General features: G+C 44.0%; 1 protein-coding gene across 6 annotated transcripts in view; it reads left to right on the top strand.

Annotated features, from left to right (window-relative positions):
* The first annotated feature begins 1,976 nt into the window (after window positions 1-1,976).
* LOC140716481 (ryanodine receptor 1-like) overlaps window positions 1,977-16,816 on the top strand; it is a 560,721-nt gene continuing 545,881 nt past the window's right edge. For all 6 annotated transcript variants that reach the window (XM_073029249.1, XM_073029247.1, XM_073029248.1 and 3 more), the window contains exon 1: window positions 1,977-2,049. In XM_073029249.1, coding sequence (XP_072885350.1) covers window positions 2,002-2,049 — 48 coding nt within the window. In that variant the 5' untranslated portion in view covers window positions 1,977-2,001. The remainder of the gene's footprint in view (window positions 2,050-16,816) is intronic.

Here is a 16,816-nt window from a genome sequence, read left to right as displayed (position 1 = left end):
ACATGGTAAATGGTAGGGCATTGAAGAATGCAGTAGAACAGAGTGATCTAGGAATTATGATGCATAGTTCCCTGAAGATGGAATCTCACGTGGATAGGGTGGTGAAGAAAGCTTTTGGTATGTTGGCCTTTATAAATCAGAGCATTGAGTATGGGAGTTGGGATGTAATGTTAAAATTGTACAAGGCATTGGTAAGGCCAAAATTGGAGAACTGTGTACAGTTCTGGTCACCGAATTATAGGAAAGATGTCAACAAAATAGAGAGAGTACAGAGAAGATTTACTAGAATGTTACCTGGGTTTCAGCACCTAAGTTACAGAGAAAGGTTAAACAAGTTAGGTCTTTATTCTTTGGAGCGTAGAAGGTTGAGGGGGGACTTGATAGAGGTATTTAAAATTATGAGGGGGATAGATAGAGTTGACGTGGATAGGCTTTTTCCATTGACAGTAGGGGAGATTCAAACAAGAGGACATGAGTTGAGAGTTAAGGGACAAAAGTTTAAGGGTAACACAAAGGGGAATTTCTTTACTCAGAGAGTGGTAGCTGTGTGGAACGAGCTTCCAGTAGAAGTGGTAGAGGCAGGTTCGGTATAAAGTAAAATTGGATAGGTATATGGAGAGGAAAGGAATGGAGGGTTATGGGCTGAGTGCGGGTCAGTGGGATTAGGTGAGAGTAAGCATTCGGCACGGACTAGAAGGGCTGAGATGGCCTGTTTCCGTACTGTAATTGTTATATGGTTATAATAGATAGCATTTGAGCTGTGCCTATCCACACAGCCATTAGTGTGGAGGGCTAACCATGTATCCTGGAGGTGCATCTGTGTTGAAAGTCAGGGGGGAGATGCTATCAGCAACCTGCATTAACTTGGATCTCCCAATGAGGAAGTCAAGGATACAGGTGCAGAGGCCCAGGTTTCAGAGCTTCCTATTAAGCACAGTTAAAATACTCAGCCTTGCCCGAAATCCACCCATAATGTTATTCCATCCTAACCCATGGACCATCGCACATCAATTCTGAGGTGACAGCCATCGCCTTTTTTCTTTGGCCTCTCCTTCACCCCTTTTTAATCGCTCCATCGTCCCAAGAGGGACAATTTTCTAAATTTCTTCCGTAAACCTCACCTTAAAACCAATCTATTTATTGTTTATTTATTTATTGAGATACAGCACGGAATAGACCCTTTGAGCCCCGGCACGCAGGAATCCCTAGCCTAATCATGGGACATTTTACAATGACCAAAGAACGTATTAGCCAATACTCCTTTGGGACTATGGGAGGAAACCGAAGCATCCAGAGGAAACCGATGCAGTCACGGGGACAAGAAACCCTGAGCATGCAGCGGCGGGCATTCAATTCTACGTCCAAATGCTGCTAGAGGTTCCTCCCCCTTTCTTTCTCCCTAGGCCTCCTGTCCCATGATCCTTTCCCTTCTCCAGCTCTGTATCCCTTTCGCCAATCAGGTTTCCAGCTCTTAGCTTCATCCCACCCCATCCGGTCTTCTCCTATCATTTCGCATTTTCCCCTCCCTCCACTACTTTCAAATCTCTTGCTATCTTTCCTTTCGGTTAGTCCTGACGAAGGGTCTCGGCCCGAAATGTCAACAGCGCTTCTCCCTATAGATGCTGCCCGGCCTGCTGTGTTCCACCAGCATTTTGAGTGTGTTGCTTGAATTTCCAGCATCTGCAGATTTCCTCGTGTAGAGGTTTTGATTGTTGTTTTTCTACATTAAAGGCACAAGGTGTTGTCAGTGACGGATTCACACACAAGTTCGGTTCGCCGTCGCAGCCTTACACAACCCCAACCTCGACACACGTGGCCCTCGGCGAGGCCCCGCCCACTCCCTTCCTCCGCCAATCCCCGGCCGACTTTTTCCGTCCGGCCCCCGGCTTTTGGTCCAATGGGCCGCGGCGGTGGGCGGGGCGCGCCGGGTAGATTGACAGGCGCGGATGCTGCGAGCCTTAGTCCGGCAGGAGCGGCGGACGGGGAGAGCGCGGAGTCACCATGTCTGAGGGGGGCGAAGGCGAAGAGGAAATTCTGTTCCTTAGAACAGTAAGTGCAAAATAACATCATCGAATAATTTAGTGCCGCGCCGTCCGACGTGTTATTCCTGGCAGAGGGAGCAGATGATCCAGGTACAGAACATTGGAGGGGTGGGGGAAGACAAACAGGATGGTTGTCGCTGGCAGTGCATTTATCCATAATAAAATGGGAATGTTTGATTGGGATTAAAATAGTGTAATGTTTGAATACCTACTTCAAACTGCATCTTATTCTGTGAGTGGTTTTTTGTTGGACTTTATAATGACAAGAATTTGCAGGAGCGAAATGCTGCAAGATGCTAGCCCTCTTTAAAAAAATCTGAGTCATCCCTCGCTATATATAATTGGACTTGGAATGTATGCTATAAAAGCTGTGCTTGAGTGACAACCGAGAATCATTCCCCCAAGATTTAAAAAGGGAAAGTCGAAACTGTACTTGGGTGCAACCAATATTTTGGGAATGTTAATGTTGGCTAAATTCCAGCGATTATTCTTTCCCCCGTATATTTGTTCTAACAGGTGTAATTTCAGGGTCGGGCTGAATTTTGACTTTTGGTTTAGCACGGATGAAAATTTCCACCAAGTATCAGACAGCAGTGTCTCATCAAGACTAATTCAATTGAAAATATAAAGTGTGTGCTCAAAGGCTCACAAAAAAAAATGAATTTTCACTGTACTGTGAGTTGTTATGTGAAATTTGTGTGGTAGCCAGACTGCGTGAAAGATGTAACGATGGGATGTGCTTGTCCTTTGTAGCTGTGCGCAGTTACACATAATATCATCTAGATTTTTTTTATAATTTTGGGGACTCCAGAATTCAGAGGATTTTTTTTTCTGGGTGTTCAATTATACCTAGAAAACTTTTAATATGTCTGTCTAATATACTGCAAATACACACTTTTACATTAACTGTTTCAAGTTGTAATCGTGCCTGTGCTGAGAATGCACATTCTGTGATATATATAGTTGGTGTAATAAATCTGCCCAGGGAGATTTTGTTGCTTGCTTTCTCTGCTCCCCTGTCAGCTAGAAACAGCCTGTTGCTGCTGCCCTCATTCTGATATCATTTTTATTCCATGATTTATGCCTTGCATACTAAATTCTCATATGGCTAAAACAGAAAATTAGATCCGAGACCTTTGGAAGACTTCTCTCATTAGGGATGCTAATGATAACCCCTTTTCTTTTTTTTTAAAAAAAAGAGAAAATATTCGCTTTATCTTTTCTCATTTCCTGAAGTCATTCACTCCCCGTGGTCTACACTTCCAGCTAGCCACTCTCTCACGGTTGTGTGAATGTTGACAGGCTATCAAACGGCAAGGAAGAAGTGGCATCTCAAATTGCCTGGATCCTGTCCCTGCCTGGCATCCATGTAGATGCAATTCAAGCAGGGGTTGTTGAACTGTGATAGGAACGGGAATTCAACCTCTTGTCGTGAAGGTATCAAAGCCAATTGTAGTATTGTATCACTATTGTTGCTTCCACTAACTCTGCACAAGTCAGATGTTCAGCAGGAATCTTCCCTGGAGAGATCAATTTTTGCACATAGACCATGAATTATAATTTGTCCAAATGTCAAAACTGTGTTATAATTTCTGGAGTCATTTATAAAACGTGATAGCGAAGCACTTTGAGAAGAGTGAAAAGAGCTGCACAGAATTATTTGGATCTAGGATAGGAATGACTTGCTGGACAAATCTAGAAGTTTTTGAGGATGAAACTGATAGAATAGATGAAGGAAAAACTGTAGGTATGTGCATTTGACCTTTTAGAAATCTTTCATTCCAGTTCCCACATAATAGTTGGTGTCGAAAGGAGAGCACTTACCATTGGGGGTAAGGTACTGACATGACTGAGAACTGGAGCAACTAACAATCTTCTAGAGGAAATCAGTGGGTTGAGCAGCATCGGGAAGGGATGGGGGAGGGAGAATAGTTGACCAGGATTTCAACCTAAAAATGTCAACAATTCCTACCACCACCAACTCCCCCCACAGCCACCACATAAATACTGCTTAGTCCTCTGATTTCCTGCTGCAGATTGTATATTTATTGTTCCAAGCTCCAGCATCTGCAGTCTCTTGTCTCTAAACAGAGAACTAGTTGGCGGACAGGATATTGAAGGGAGGAATAAATTGGTAAGTTTTTGAGAGTGGCAGACAGTGACTATTGGGGTTACCACAGTGAAAAGTGCTAGGTCCCCAGTTATTCATAATATAGATGTACAGTAAATAAATGATTTTAGATAAAGGAAATCAATGTAATATTCTCATACTTCTGTTTGCAGATGATATAAAGCTGGGTTAGAGAACTATGAGAAGGATGCAGGGCAGTTCTAGAGTCAAGGAGTAACACATTATAGAAGGAGACCCTTCAATCCAACTACCTTTATATCCATGTTAACCGCTTCCTCCGGCAGTTACTCATTACCCTCTAAAGAAGTTAGCTTTCAGGGCTCTTAAATCTCTCCCCTCTTATCTGTGCCCTTAGTTTTGGATTCCCCAATCCTGGGAAAAAGACTGACTGTCCACTTTTTCCATACCCCTCATGATTTCATAACTTTTCCAGCATGGTCAACCTGTCCCTATAACTCAGGCCCTCCCGTCCAGAGAGCATCCCCACATCTCTCCTGCACCTTCTCCACCTTGACAGTGTCTTTCCCTATAATAGGCTGTACACAATACTCCAAGTGAGGTCTCACCAATGACTTGTACAGCTACAGCAAAATGTCCCTGCTCCTAAACTCAGTGTCCTGTCTAATTGAAGGCCAGCGTGCTAAACACTTTCTACACCGCCCTGTCTGCTTGTGTGGCTCCTTTCAGCAAACTGTGCACTTGTCCTCCTCTGTTCCACAACACTTGTCAGTGCCCTGCCATTCACCGTACAGATCCTACCCCAGTCTGAGTCCAAAGTGCATCACCTCACAACTAATATAAGTCGAAATCTATTTGCCATTCCTGAAGCTATCTCCCTAACTGATCAAGATCTCTTTGCAATTCACTGTAGTCTTCCCCACTATCAATGAAACCCCCTATTTTAGCATTATCAGCAACTTGTTAACCGTACCTTCACATAAATAATGTATAACTGATGTCCCAACACTGACTTCTGAGCACTGCAGTAGTCATGGGCCTCCAGTTCTAGTGTGATCTGGACAGGTCCTGGGAGAATGCAGATATTTAGTAGATAAACTGTAAATAAAGATTATTCGTTTTGGTAGGTGTGACAGAAAAGGGGGGTTATTATCGCAATAGAGATAGATTTAGAAAGGTACATTAAGACGCAGGTATCTTTGGGCACCAATCCATGAAAATAAGGAGATGGGTACAAGAAGTGTAAATGGTACTTGGCAAGAAAGTTGAAGTATGGGACCTGGAATATCTTGCCATTATTCGGAGCTTTGGTGAGACCATATTGTGAGTGTTGTGCAATGTTTTAGTTGCCTTGCTATGGAGATGGGTGCAGCACAGATTCACTGGACTCCTCCGTCAACAGGAAGATTTACGTATGGAGAGAGTAGATCAATTGCCTTCCTCAGATCTTTTACAGATTCACAGTTCAAAGTAAATTCATTATCAAAGTACTTGTGTCACCATATGCAACCCCGAGATTCATTCTTGTGGGCGTTCACTGTAACACAACAGAGTCACCGAAAACCCGCACACGGCAACCAGACAGCCATTGTGCAAACTGTGCAAATGCAAAAAGAAAAGGAAAACAGGCAGCCATTGTGCAAACTGTGCAAATGCAAAAAGAAAAGGAAAACAAACAAAATAGTAACAACTAAATAAGCAATAAATATCGAGGACATGACATGGAGAGCCCTTGAAAGTGAGTCATAGGTAGCGGGAGCTGTTCCTGAACATGGTGGGGTGGGTCCTGAGACTCCTGTACCCCTTTGCTGATGGCAACAGTGAGAAGAAAGCATGGTTTGGATGGTGGGGGTTCTTGATGATGGATACTGGCTTCCTGCAACAGCACCCCTTTCCACTCGTGTACTGTAAATGACATCAAACCACCTTGAATCTTGATTTACACTTGTGATCACTAGTGTGGAAGAATGTGAGGGGACTTAACAAATCCTAATAGGACTGGGAAAGAATTGATATAGGTAGGATATTCCCAGTGATGGGGGAGTCCAGAACCAGTGGCTATACCTAAGTGCTAACAGTGAGGTGAGGAAAAATTTTTTCCCAGAGAGCAGTAAACCTCTGAAACTTGCTGCCAAAGAAAACATTCAAAGAATTAGATACTATTAACCAAAATACCTTATTTACTGTTTACCCCGTGGTCATCCCATTTTTACCCTATCGCAAACATTCCTTGAAAGCACATACCATCAGGCTCGAAGACAGTTTCTATTCCATCATTAAGTCTATTGAACAGTTCCCTAGTACAAAATAATGAACCTTTCAACTTTACAGTTCTGTCTTGTTATGACCTAGCACCTTATATTTTCTCTGCAATGGTAACACATTATACATATTTTTACCACCCCCTTCCCCTTCACTTTCCTCGGGGATCACTCCCTCTGCGATTCCCTTGTCTATTCATCCCTCCCCACTAATCTCCCTCCCGGCACTTATACGCATAGGTGGCCTAAGTGATACACCTGCCCATACATCTCCTTCCTCACCTCCATTCAGGGAACCAAGTAGTCCTTCCTGGTGAGGCAACACTTCACCTGCCAGTCTGCTGGGGTCATCTATTGTGTCTGGTGCTCCCGATGCAGCCTTCTCTACCTGGATGTGACCCATCGTAAACTGGGGGACCACTTCGTCGAGTACCTCCGCCACAAGTGAGACTTCCTGGTGGCCAAACATTTCAATTCCAATTCTCATTCCAGCACGTCGGTCCGTGGGCTGCTTTTGTGTCAAGATGAGGCCAACCTCAGGGTGGAGGAGCAACACCTTATATTCCGTCTGGGTACCCTCCAAACTGATGGCATGAATATTGATTTCTCCTTTTGACAATTCCCCCCCGCCCCCCATTTCTCCTATTCTCCACTCTTCTCACCAGCCTATTACTTTTCATGGGGTCCCTCCTCATTCCTTACTCCTGTAGTTCACTCTCCTCTCCTATCAGTTTCTTCCTTCTCCAGCCCTGGACCTTTCCCACTCACCTGGCTTCACCTATAACCTTCCACCTAGCTTCCTTCCACTCCCCCAAACTTTTTATTCTAGCGCCTCCCCTCTTCCTTCTCAGTCCTGATGAAGGGTCTCGGCCCGACTGTTTAATCGTTTCCACAGATGCTACCTGACCTCCTGAGTTCCTCCAGCATTTTGTGTGTGTTACTTTGTACTTAATTCAGTTATTGTTTTACCTTGATCTACCTCAATGCACTGTTGTAGTGAATTGATGTGTAAGAATGGATTGCAAGACAAGTTTTTCACGTACATTAGAAGACATAATAATAAACCAATTTACCCCTTCCTCCCCCACTCTCCCTTAACAAGTTGATTTGTCTCCTTCCCAGTTCTAATCGAAAGGTGTTTTTCTTCCTGTAGACATGATCTTAGCTGCTGAGTATTTCCAGTTTTATCTTATTTAGATATACAGTGTGGAATAAGCCTTTCTGGCCCTTCAAGCCACGCCACGAGGGTGGGAGGGGGGCAGCAACCTACCAATTTAACCCTAGCCTAATCAATTAACCTACTAACCGGTGCATCTTTGGACTGTGTGAGGAGACCAGACCACCTGGAGAAAGCGCACGAATTCCATGGGGAGGATGTGCAAACTAGGACTGAGCTCCGAAATCCAATGCCCAAGCTGAAATAACATTGCGCTAACCGCTACACGACCATGGCATCCACGGTTGCAATATTATGTTCAATACTTTGTCTAGGGCAGAGGAATCGTGGGATGTAGTGAGATGGCAGGAGCAGGGTACATACATAATTAGTCATGTTCGTGATGAATGGTGGTGCAGGTTTGAAGCCTGAACACCTTATTCCTGTTGCTATTTTCTGTGTCTTACAACATGGATGTTCTTTATTCTTGAAGTAGGGTCAACTTGTGGCTAATAGTTTGTGTATTGAATTGAAGCTTTGTTGGTGCAGAACGGCAGGCTTTAAAATGAACATAGATATTATTGATTTTTGTCAGTTTATTGACTCTAAATAGAAAAAAGCTGATACATTTGAACCAAAAAGTCTTAACTGTAAATCATTGATGCTCATTTCTTTAAAGACTTCCTGCAAAGTAATAGATAATGAAGTCCACCAGCACTCAATTGCAATGCCATTTAGTCTGAGGAATAGCATTGCGTTAGTAAATAGCGTCAGCTTAGTTTGGTCTCAGATGATACCAAACTAAGCTGACATGGAGGAACCATCACGAACTCCCACAGACCCCGATAATCCTGTGACTTCAGTCTCTAAGGCCGACGAGCGAACGCCCTTCAGGAGCGTGAACCCACGAAAATCATCCGGCCCAGACGGGCTACTTGGCCAAGTACTAAAGACCTGTGCTGATCAACTGGCTGGAGCATTCGCTGAGATCTTTAACCTTCTTGTTTCAGCAGTCGGAGGCGCCCACCTGCTTCAAGCAGGCTTCACTTATACTGGTGCTTAAAAAGAACGTGGTAACCTACTTCAGTGACTACCATCCAATAGCACTTGCATTCATAGTAATGAAATATTTTGAGAGGTTGGTGATGGAACATATCATATCCTGCCTGAGAATCAACTTGGATCTGCTCCACAACAGGTGCCATCTCATTGGCTCTTCACTCTAAACCTAAAACATCTGGACAGCAAAGATGATTAGGATGCTCTTTATCAACCACAGCCTGACATTCAATACTAATGTCCCTTCAAAACTAATTAATAAGCTTCAAGATCTTGGCCTCAACATTCCCTTGTGCAATTGGATCATCAATTTCCTCGCTTGCAGACCCCAGTCAGTTTGGATTGGTAACAGCATTTCCTCCATAATCTTCATCAGCAAAGGTGCACCACAAAGCTGTGTGCTTAGCCCCCTGCTGATTGTGTGGCTAAGCTCAGCTCCAACTTCATTTTCAAGTTTGCTGACAACAGCACTCTCATAGGCTGAATCAACATCTAGGAGGGAGATTGAAAAATTGGCTGAGCAGTGCCACAACAACGAACACTTACTCAACGTCAGCAAGACCAGGGAGCTGATTATTGACTTTAGGAGGAGGAAACCAGAGGTCCAGGAGCTTGACGTCCTTGGAGGATCAGAGGTGGAGAGGGTCAGCAACTTCCCCGTCCTGTGCCCAGCAATTATGAAGAAAGCACAGCAGCAGCTCTACTTCCTTACAAGTTTGTGAAGATTCAGCATGAAATCTAAAACTTCCACAAACTTCTATAGAAGTATGGTGGAGAGTATACTGACTGGTTGCTTCACAGCCTGGTATGGAAACACCAATGCCCTTGAATGAAAAATTCTACAAATGGTAGTGGATATGGCCCAGTCCGTCACAGGTAAAAGCCTCCCCACCCTTGAGCACATCTACATGGAGCATTGTTGCAGGAAAGCAGCATCCATCTTCAAGGACCCCCACCACATAGGACATGCTCTCTTCTTGCTGCTGCCTCAGGACTCGCACCACCAGGTTCATGAACAGTTACTACCCCTCAACCATCAGGCTCTTGAACCAAAGCAGATAACTTCATTCGCCCATCATTGAAATGTTCCAACAACAAATGTTCTCTTTATTTATTGCTTATTTTTTATTTATTATTATTCATTTCTTTTTGTATTTGCACAGTTTGTTGTCTTTTGCACATTGGTTGAACTCTCAGGTTGCTGCGGTCTTCCATTGATTCTGTTATAGATAGATAGATAGATAGATACTTTATTCACACATTCTCCATTAATGATCACTGGCTCCATATGAGGCCTAGATCTCCTAAAGTCCACCACCATCTCCTTGGTCTTGGTGATATTGAGACGCAGGTAGTTTGAGTTGCACCATATCACAAAGTCCTGTATCAGTTTCCTATACTCCTCCTCCTGTCCATTCCTGACACACCCCACTATGGCTATTATTAATAATAATAATATAATAACCACTATGGTTATTATTCTATAGATTTATTGAGTATGCCTGCAAGAAAATGTTGTATATGATGTACATGTACCTTGATAATAAATTTACTTTGAATTTTGATGTTTTACACTGTCACACCGTGCTATCAGGTGCGGGTAAGCGTGTCCGACAAGGGACACCAGTTAGGAAAAAAACAGATGGTAAACTGCAACAGCACATAAGTGCAAGGGGTTTTATTTAGAGCCAGGTGGAAAAAGTGCAAAAGCAGCCCAAAAGTTGTGAAGAGAAGAAGCATGTATGTACAAAAATTTACAAATATACAAAGGTTTTCTCCCTGACCAACTTTGTCTTAACTTTTCAATGTAAGTCAACCACTATTCATCAACCATCAACTCCAACCTCCACATCTCCCGAGCAAAGCCAGACTGAGCATTTAAATCTGCCTCCACCTGGCTAGAAGGACTAGGAAATTCTACAGTTGGTGGGGAGGGTGTGGTTATAATGACATGACCAGGCCATAATAATTATTTCAGATGTATTTAAATAGGGATTCTAACATCCTACAGGTTTATTCCACAACAAATGCCTTAGTTAAACCCATAGATCAGTGTCCACGTGCTCGGATGAATATAAAAGAATAAAGCCTCCCCACCAGTGGTGTTTCCTGTGTAAGGTGCTTCCACTAGCCCAGGCATTATTTTAGGATGCCCCGAACTGTCCCTCAAGTCTTTTGGGGCCGTTCTGCTGTCTACAAACCGATGTAATGATGTGAGTGAAAATAAGTGACACTGTTGGAAATGCCCGTGTCTAGAACCCTTAGTTTTATGAATTATAAACCAATAGAGCATGTTAACTGAAGGGATTGAGCCAAGCTAGTGATTGTGTTACTGTTGGGGTGTATAAACGGTGAACTCCCAAGAATTGCAGAACAGGAGGGCAAAGTGTTTGAACATCTGGGGAAACTAGGGCAGGTCAGGACAAGGAGGAGTGACTAAAGGGGCAAGAGGGCAAAATTAGCAGGAGGATTCGCATTGCCAACCTGTTCTGTCACATACACCAAAGCAGTCATATTATGACTAGTCTAAAACACAGTACAGAAGGAACTCTGTGTTGTTGGAAATCCCACATTACAAGTGAAATAATAAACCATCCAGTCATTTAATATTTATTATAAAATGCCCTTTCCTCTGTATTTTTTAAGAACCCCTGACTCTTTCAGTATTGAAGAATGATAATGAATTTGAAATACTGAATCTCTTTCCAAAGGTGCTTCCTTATCCAAGACTATCAGAGTTTCATTGTATCTCATTGTACAATGAAACGATTGTATCGTATAATGACAATAAAGATCATTCATTCATTCATCTGTTTTTGTTTCACTTAAAATATCAATTTTCTTTGAAAAACACTGTTTTTCAAAAAATCCTTGCCTTTATTTCCCTCTGACATCATGCAAATTGATGAGCTGGATTTTGGAAGAATAATATTGGGTGGACTACCTGGCACTGACCGGATTTGGGGAGGATAATGTTTCTGCCAGCCCCGTCAACTGTGCTACTGGGAACGAGGGACGGAGTTGAGAGAACCATTTCTCAGACAGTTGAGCAACAACCTGATGTGACTGAATCATAGTCTGTATACTGGATGGGATCTGATTGTATGCCTCAATTTTAATTTGGGTAATTAAAATTGTATTGCTTTCATGAAGGTTTTGGACTTGGGCATACCACACTAGCTCGTCTTGGAGCAATACCCAGCTCAGGATGATTTTCAGTATTAGTATCATATGAATAGCATGTAATACTTAGTGTGAAGTTCAGGTGTGGTTGGTTCTGGCCGTATCTTTATAGCTGAGTGGACCTTCACAGGATCACGCCTTTCAACCCAAGTTGCTTTTTAAAAGTCCTGGACACGTCCTCTCCTATTGATAGGTTTTCATGGCATCAACTGATAAGTCATGCCTGAAAACTTAACAAGGGTCAACACGCTTTCTGAGTGGGGTCAAGCATAGCTTGGTAGAACTACTGCTTTCTCAGACTTGAAGAACATATTTTCACATTAAATGATTACATTAAAGGAAGCCCTTTAGTTTATCAAGTCTACTGACTTCCAAATCAATGCCAGTCCATTTTCCCCCACCTGTTTTCTTTGTAGCCTTAGCTTATTAACATGCTAACCTTCCCACCCACACACCCTCCCATCCAATTCTCCTGCACCAGGGACAACCTACGTTAGCAAATGTAGCCTACCAGCAAAGTTGTGGAATGAACATGTACAAAGAAGCTGGATGAACTCAGCAGGTCGGGCAGCATCCGTTGAAAGGAGCAGTCAACATTTTGGGCCGAGACCCTTCGTCAGGACTGAAGAAGGAGGGGGCAGGGGCCCTATAAAGAAGGTAGGGGGAGGGTGGAATGTGCCAGGTGGGAAACCAATCAGAGGAAAGATCAAGGGGTGGAGGAGAGGAAGCAGGGAGGGGATAGGCCGGAGAGGTGAAGAAGGAATCTAAGGGGAAAGCACTGTGGGTAGTAGAAGAAGGCAGAATCATGAGAAAGGTGATAGGCAGCTAGAAGGGGAGGCAGAGTGAAAGTGGGATAGGGGAAGGGAGAGGGAGGGAATTACCGGAAGTTGGAGAATTCGATGTTCACACCAAGGGGCTGGAGGCTACCCAGACGGTATATGAGGTGTTGCTCCTCCAACCTGAGTTTGGCCTTATCATGGCAGTAGAGGAGGCCATGTATGGACATATCCGAATGGGAATGTGAAGCAGAGTTGAAGTGGGTGGCAACCGGGAGATCCTGTTTCTTGTGGCAGATGGAACGGAGGTGCTCAATGAAGCGGTCCCCCAATCTGCGTCGGGTCTCGCCGATGTAGAGGAGGCCGCACCGGGAGCACCGGATGCAATAGATGACCCCAACAGACTCACAAGTGAAGTGTTGCCTCACCTGAAAGGACTGTCTGGGGCCCTGAATGGTGGTAAGAGAGGAGGTGTAGGGACAGGTGTAGCACTTACGCTTGCAGGGATAAGTACCAGGTCGGAGATCTGTGGGGAGGGACGTGTGGACCAGGCAGTCGCAGAGGGAACGATCCCTGCGAAAAGCAGAGATGGGTAGAGAGGGAAAGATGTCCCTAGTGGTGGGGTCCTGTTGAAGGTAGCAGAAGTTGCGGAGGATAATATGCTGGATCCGGAGGCTGGTGGGGTGGTAGGTGAGGACAAGGGGGACACAGTCCCTGTTGTGGTGACAGGAGGATGGGGTGAGGACTGAAGTGTGGTAAATGGAGGAGATGCGGGTGAGGGCATCATTGATGACTGTAGAAGTGAAACCACGATTCTTAAAGAAAGAGGACATTTGGGATGTCTTGGAACAGAAAGCCTCATCCTTGGAGCAGATGCGGCGGAGCCAGAGGAACTGGGAGTAGGGAATAGCATTTTTACATTTGGCAGGGTGGGAAGAGGTATAATCAGGGTAGCTATGGGAGTCAGTGGGTTTATAGAAGATGTCAGTGGACAGTCTGTCTCCAGAGATGTACACCGAGAGATCGAGAAAGGGGAGAGATGTGTCCGAGATGGACCAAGTGAATTGTTGTGGAATGAGAGAGGAACCTGTAACACTCGGAGGAAACCTGTGCAGTCACAGGGAGAAGACGACATCAGAATAAGGAGTAGGGTGGAGGTCAGGATCAGAGCCAGGTCACTGGAGGTGTGATACTGCTATAGTAGCTGCAGTTCCACCATGCTACCGATGTTTTTGCCTGTGTCAGTATTGATAGGGGTAACAGTCCTTATATAAGCAAATTCCCATTTTCACGTTGAGGACAGTGAAGTGTGGCACGACTACATGGCTGAGTTTCAGATAGGTTCATAACTAGTTTGGAAGTGTACATTTGTGGAGATCTTTGGATGGGCTAACATTAACAACAACAGAACCATAATCTACCACAATTGTTCACTATAATAAAGTTATCAAAGGGTTCAAATGAGAACAGTGAGAAGGCACAATGAGGGGAGCATATAGTGTATTTAAAACTTTGAACATAGGAGACTATAGCGCAGGTACAAGCTCTTCAGCTCACAAACTAATCCCTTCTACCAGTATAAGGTCCATATCTCTCCATTCTCTGTATATTCCTGTTCCCATTGAAGAATCTCTTAAACACCTCCATCTTATCTGACTTCATCACCACCCTTGACAACACATTGCAGATATGCACCTTTCTCTGTTTCTGTGTGTTGGTCAAGCATTTGCGGGATCTCTTTCTGTGTGTGATTGTAGATCCCATGCATCTGAATCTTTTAGATGGGCATGCTATGAGGGAACATGTTGAATCCCATAATTCATGTAGCCAACATCCACAAGTCTACACTTTCATCAGTCACCAGAAAAAAATCAAGTTAGTGAAATGAGACCTGGCCTGCAGAGAGTCGTGCACACCGTCCTTAATTAGGCAATGCTCACAATTCATTAGACTATCAAACCTCATTAGTTTTCCCAAATGTTCATAAATCCTATCCCTAAGAATTCTCTCAAAAAAATACAGTGCAAGACTATGTGCAGGTCAGACAGCGACAGGCTGTTGAACAATTCCACAGTCAACTGATTCAAATCTGGCCCATCCAGTTGTGAATGGGGTTGAATAATTAAACAGCTAACTGGGGCATGGGGAGAGAAACATGTCAATGTGGACAAGGCAAAGCTCCATATGTAGAACTGAAGCAATTGCAGCCGTCACTGACCAGATATGCCAAACAAAACTTTGCCTCTTTCAGAAGAGACCACCAATGTGATTCACCCCTCATGAAATCAAGAGACGTCTGACACCATTGGATAGATCAAAGGTTATAGGACCAGACAACTATTTCTTTTCACTGTACTGCTAAAGACTATTGAACCAGACCTAGAGTTACCTCATCATATGGAAAATTGCCCACATTTGTCTTATTCACAAAAAGCAGAGCAAATCATATGTATTTACTCACATTCAATTTGGCCAATCTTATCTCAGTCATCAGAAGTATCTAAAATGTGAATCATTGGAATGTATGGGATCCATAATCATAGGCCTTTATCACTGTATTTTTGACCAGGGATATCAGTACTAAATGCAGTATCAGTTGTTACGTACCCCATGACCGGGTTAAAGAACTATCAAAAATGGAAAAAACATTGGAGTCTGGCATTGCTAATAACTAATAGTGTTTATTAGTAACTACACAGTACAGTACTATAAATGCAGATATATCAAACAGGTTAGCAATGATATATATGTATATATAGATAGATAGATAGATAGATACTTTATTCATCCCCATGGGGAAATTCAACTTTTTTCCAATGTCCCATACACTTGTTGTAGCAAAACTAATTACATACAATACTTAACTCAGTAAAAAAAAATATGATATGCATCTAAATCACCATCTCAAAAAGCATTAATAATAGCTTTAAAAAGTTCTTAAGTCCTGGCGGTAGAATTGTAAAGCCTAATGGCATTGGGGAGTATTGACCTCTTCATCCTGTCTGAGGAGCATTGCATCGATAGTAACCTGTCGCTGAAACTGCTTCTCTGTCTCTGGATGGTGCTATGTAGAGGATGTTCAGAGTTATCCATAATTGACTGTAGCCTACTCAGCGCCCTTCGCTCAGCTACCGATGTTAAACTCTCCAGTACTTTGCCCACGACAGAGCCCGCCTTCCTCACCAGCTTATTAAGACGTGAGGCGTCCCTCTTCTTAATGCTTCCTCCCCAACACGCCACCACAAAGAAGAGGGCGCTCTCCACAACTGACCTATAGAACATCTTCAGCATCTCACTACAGACATTGAATGACGCCAACCTTCTTAGGAAGTACATTCGACTCTGTGCCTTCCTGCACAAGGCATCTGTGTTGGCAGTCCAGTCTAGCTTCTCGTCTAACTGTACTCCCAGATACTTGTAGGTCTTAACCTGCTCCACACATTCTCCATTAATGATCACTGGCTCCATATGAGGCCTAGATCTCCTAAAGTCCACCACCATCTCCTTGGTCTTGGTGATATTGAGACGCAGGTAGTTTGAGTTGCACCATATCACAAAGTCCTGTATCAGTTTCCTATACTCCTCCTCCTGTCCATTCCTGACACACCCCACTATGGCCGTGTCATCAGCGAACTTCTGCACATGGCAGGACTCTGAGTTATATTGGAAGTCTGATGTGTACAGGGTGAACAGGACCGGAGAGAGTACGGTTCCCTGCGGCGCCCCTGTGCTGCTGACCACTGTGTCAGACCTACAGTCTCCCAACCGCACATACTGAGGTCTATCTGTCAAGTAGTCCACTATCCAATCCACCATGTGAGAGTCTACTCCCATCTCCGTTAGTTTGTGCCTTAAGATCTTGGGCTGGATGGTGTTAAAGGCACTAGAGAAGTCAAGGAATGTAATCCTCACAGCACAACTGACCCCCTCTAGGTGAGAGTGATTTGTGCAGCAAATACGTGATAGCATCCTCCACTCCCACCTTCTCCTTATACGCAAACTGAAGAGGATCCTGGGCGTGCCTGGTTTGTGGCCTCAGATTCTGTATTATCAGCCGCTCCATGGTCTTCATCACGTGCGACGTCAAGGCAACAGGTCTGAAGTCATTCAACTCCTTTGGTTGTGGTTTCTTCGGTACCGGGACAATACAGGATGTTTTCCACTGTCTGGGTACTCTTCTCTGCTCCAGGCTCATGTTGAAGATGCGCTGTAGTGGTTCTCCCAGCTCAGTCGCACAGGCCCTCAGTAAT

The sequence above is a fragment of the Hemitrygon akajei genome, chromosome 25, assembly GCF_048418815.1.
Source record: "Hemitrygon akajei chromosome 25, sHemAka1.3, whole genome shotgun sequence".
Classification (NCBI taxonomy): domain Eukaryota; kingdom Metazoa; phylum Chordata; class Chondrichthyes; order Myliobatiformes; family Dasyatidae; genus Hemitrygon; species Hemitrygon akajei.
The sequence above is the reverse complement of the archived record's forward strand: the minus strand, read 5'-3'. Positions and strand labels throughout refer to the sequence as shown.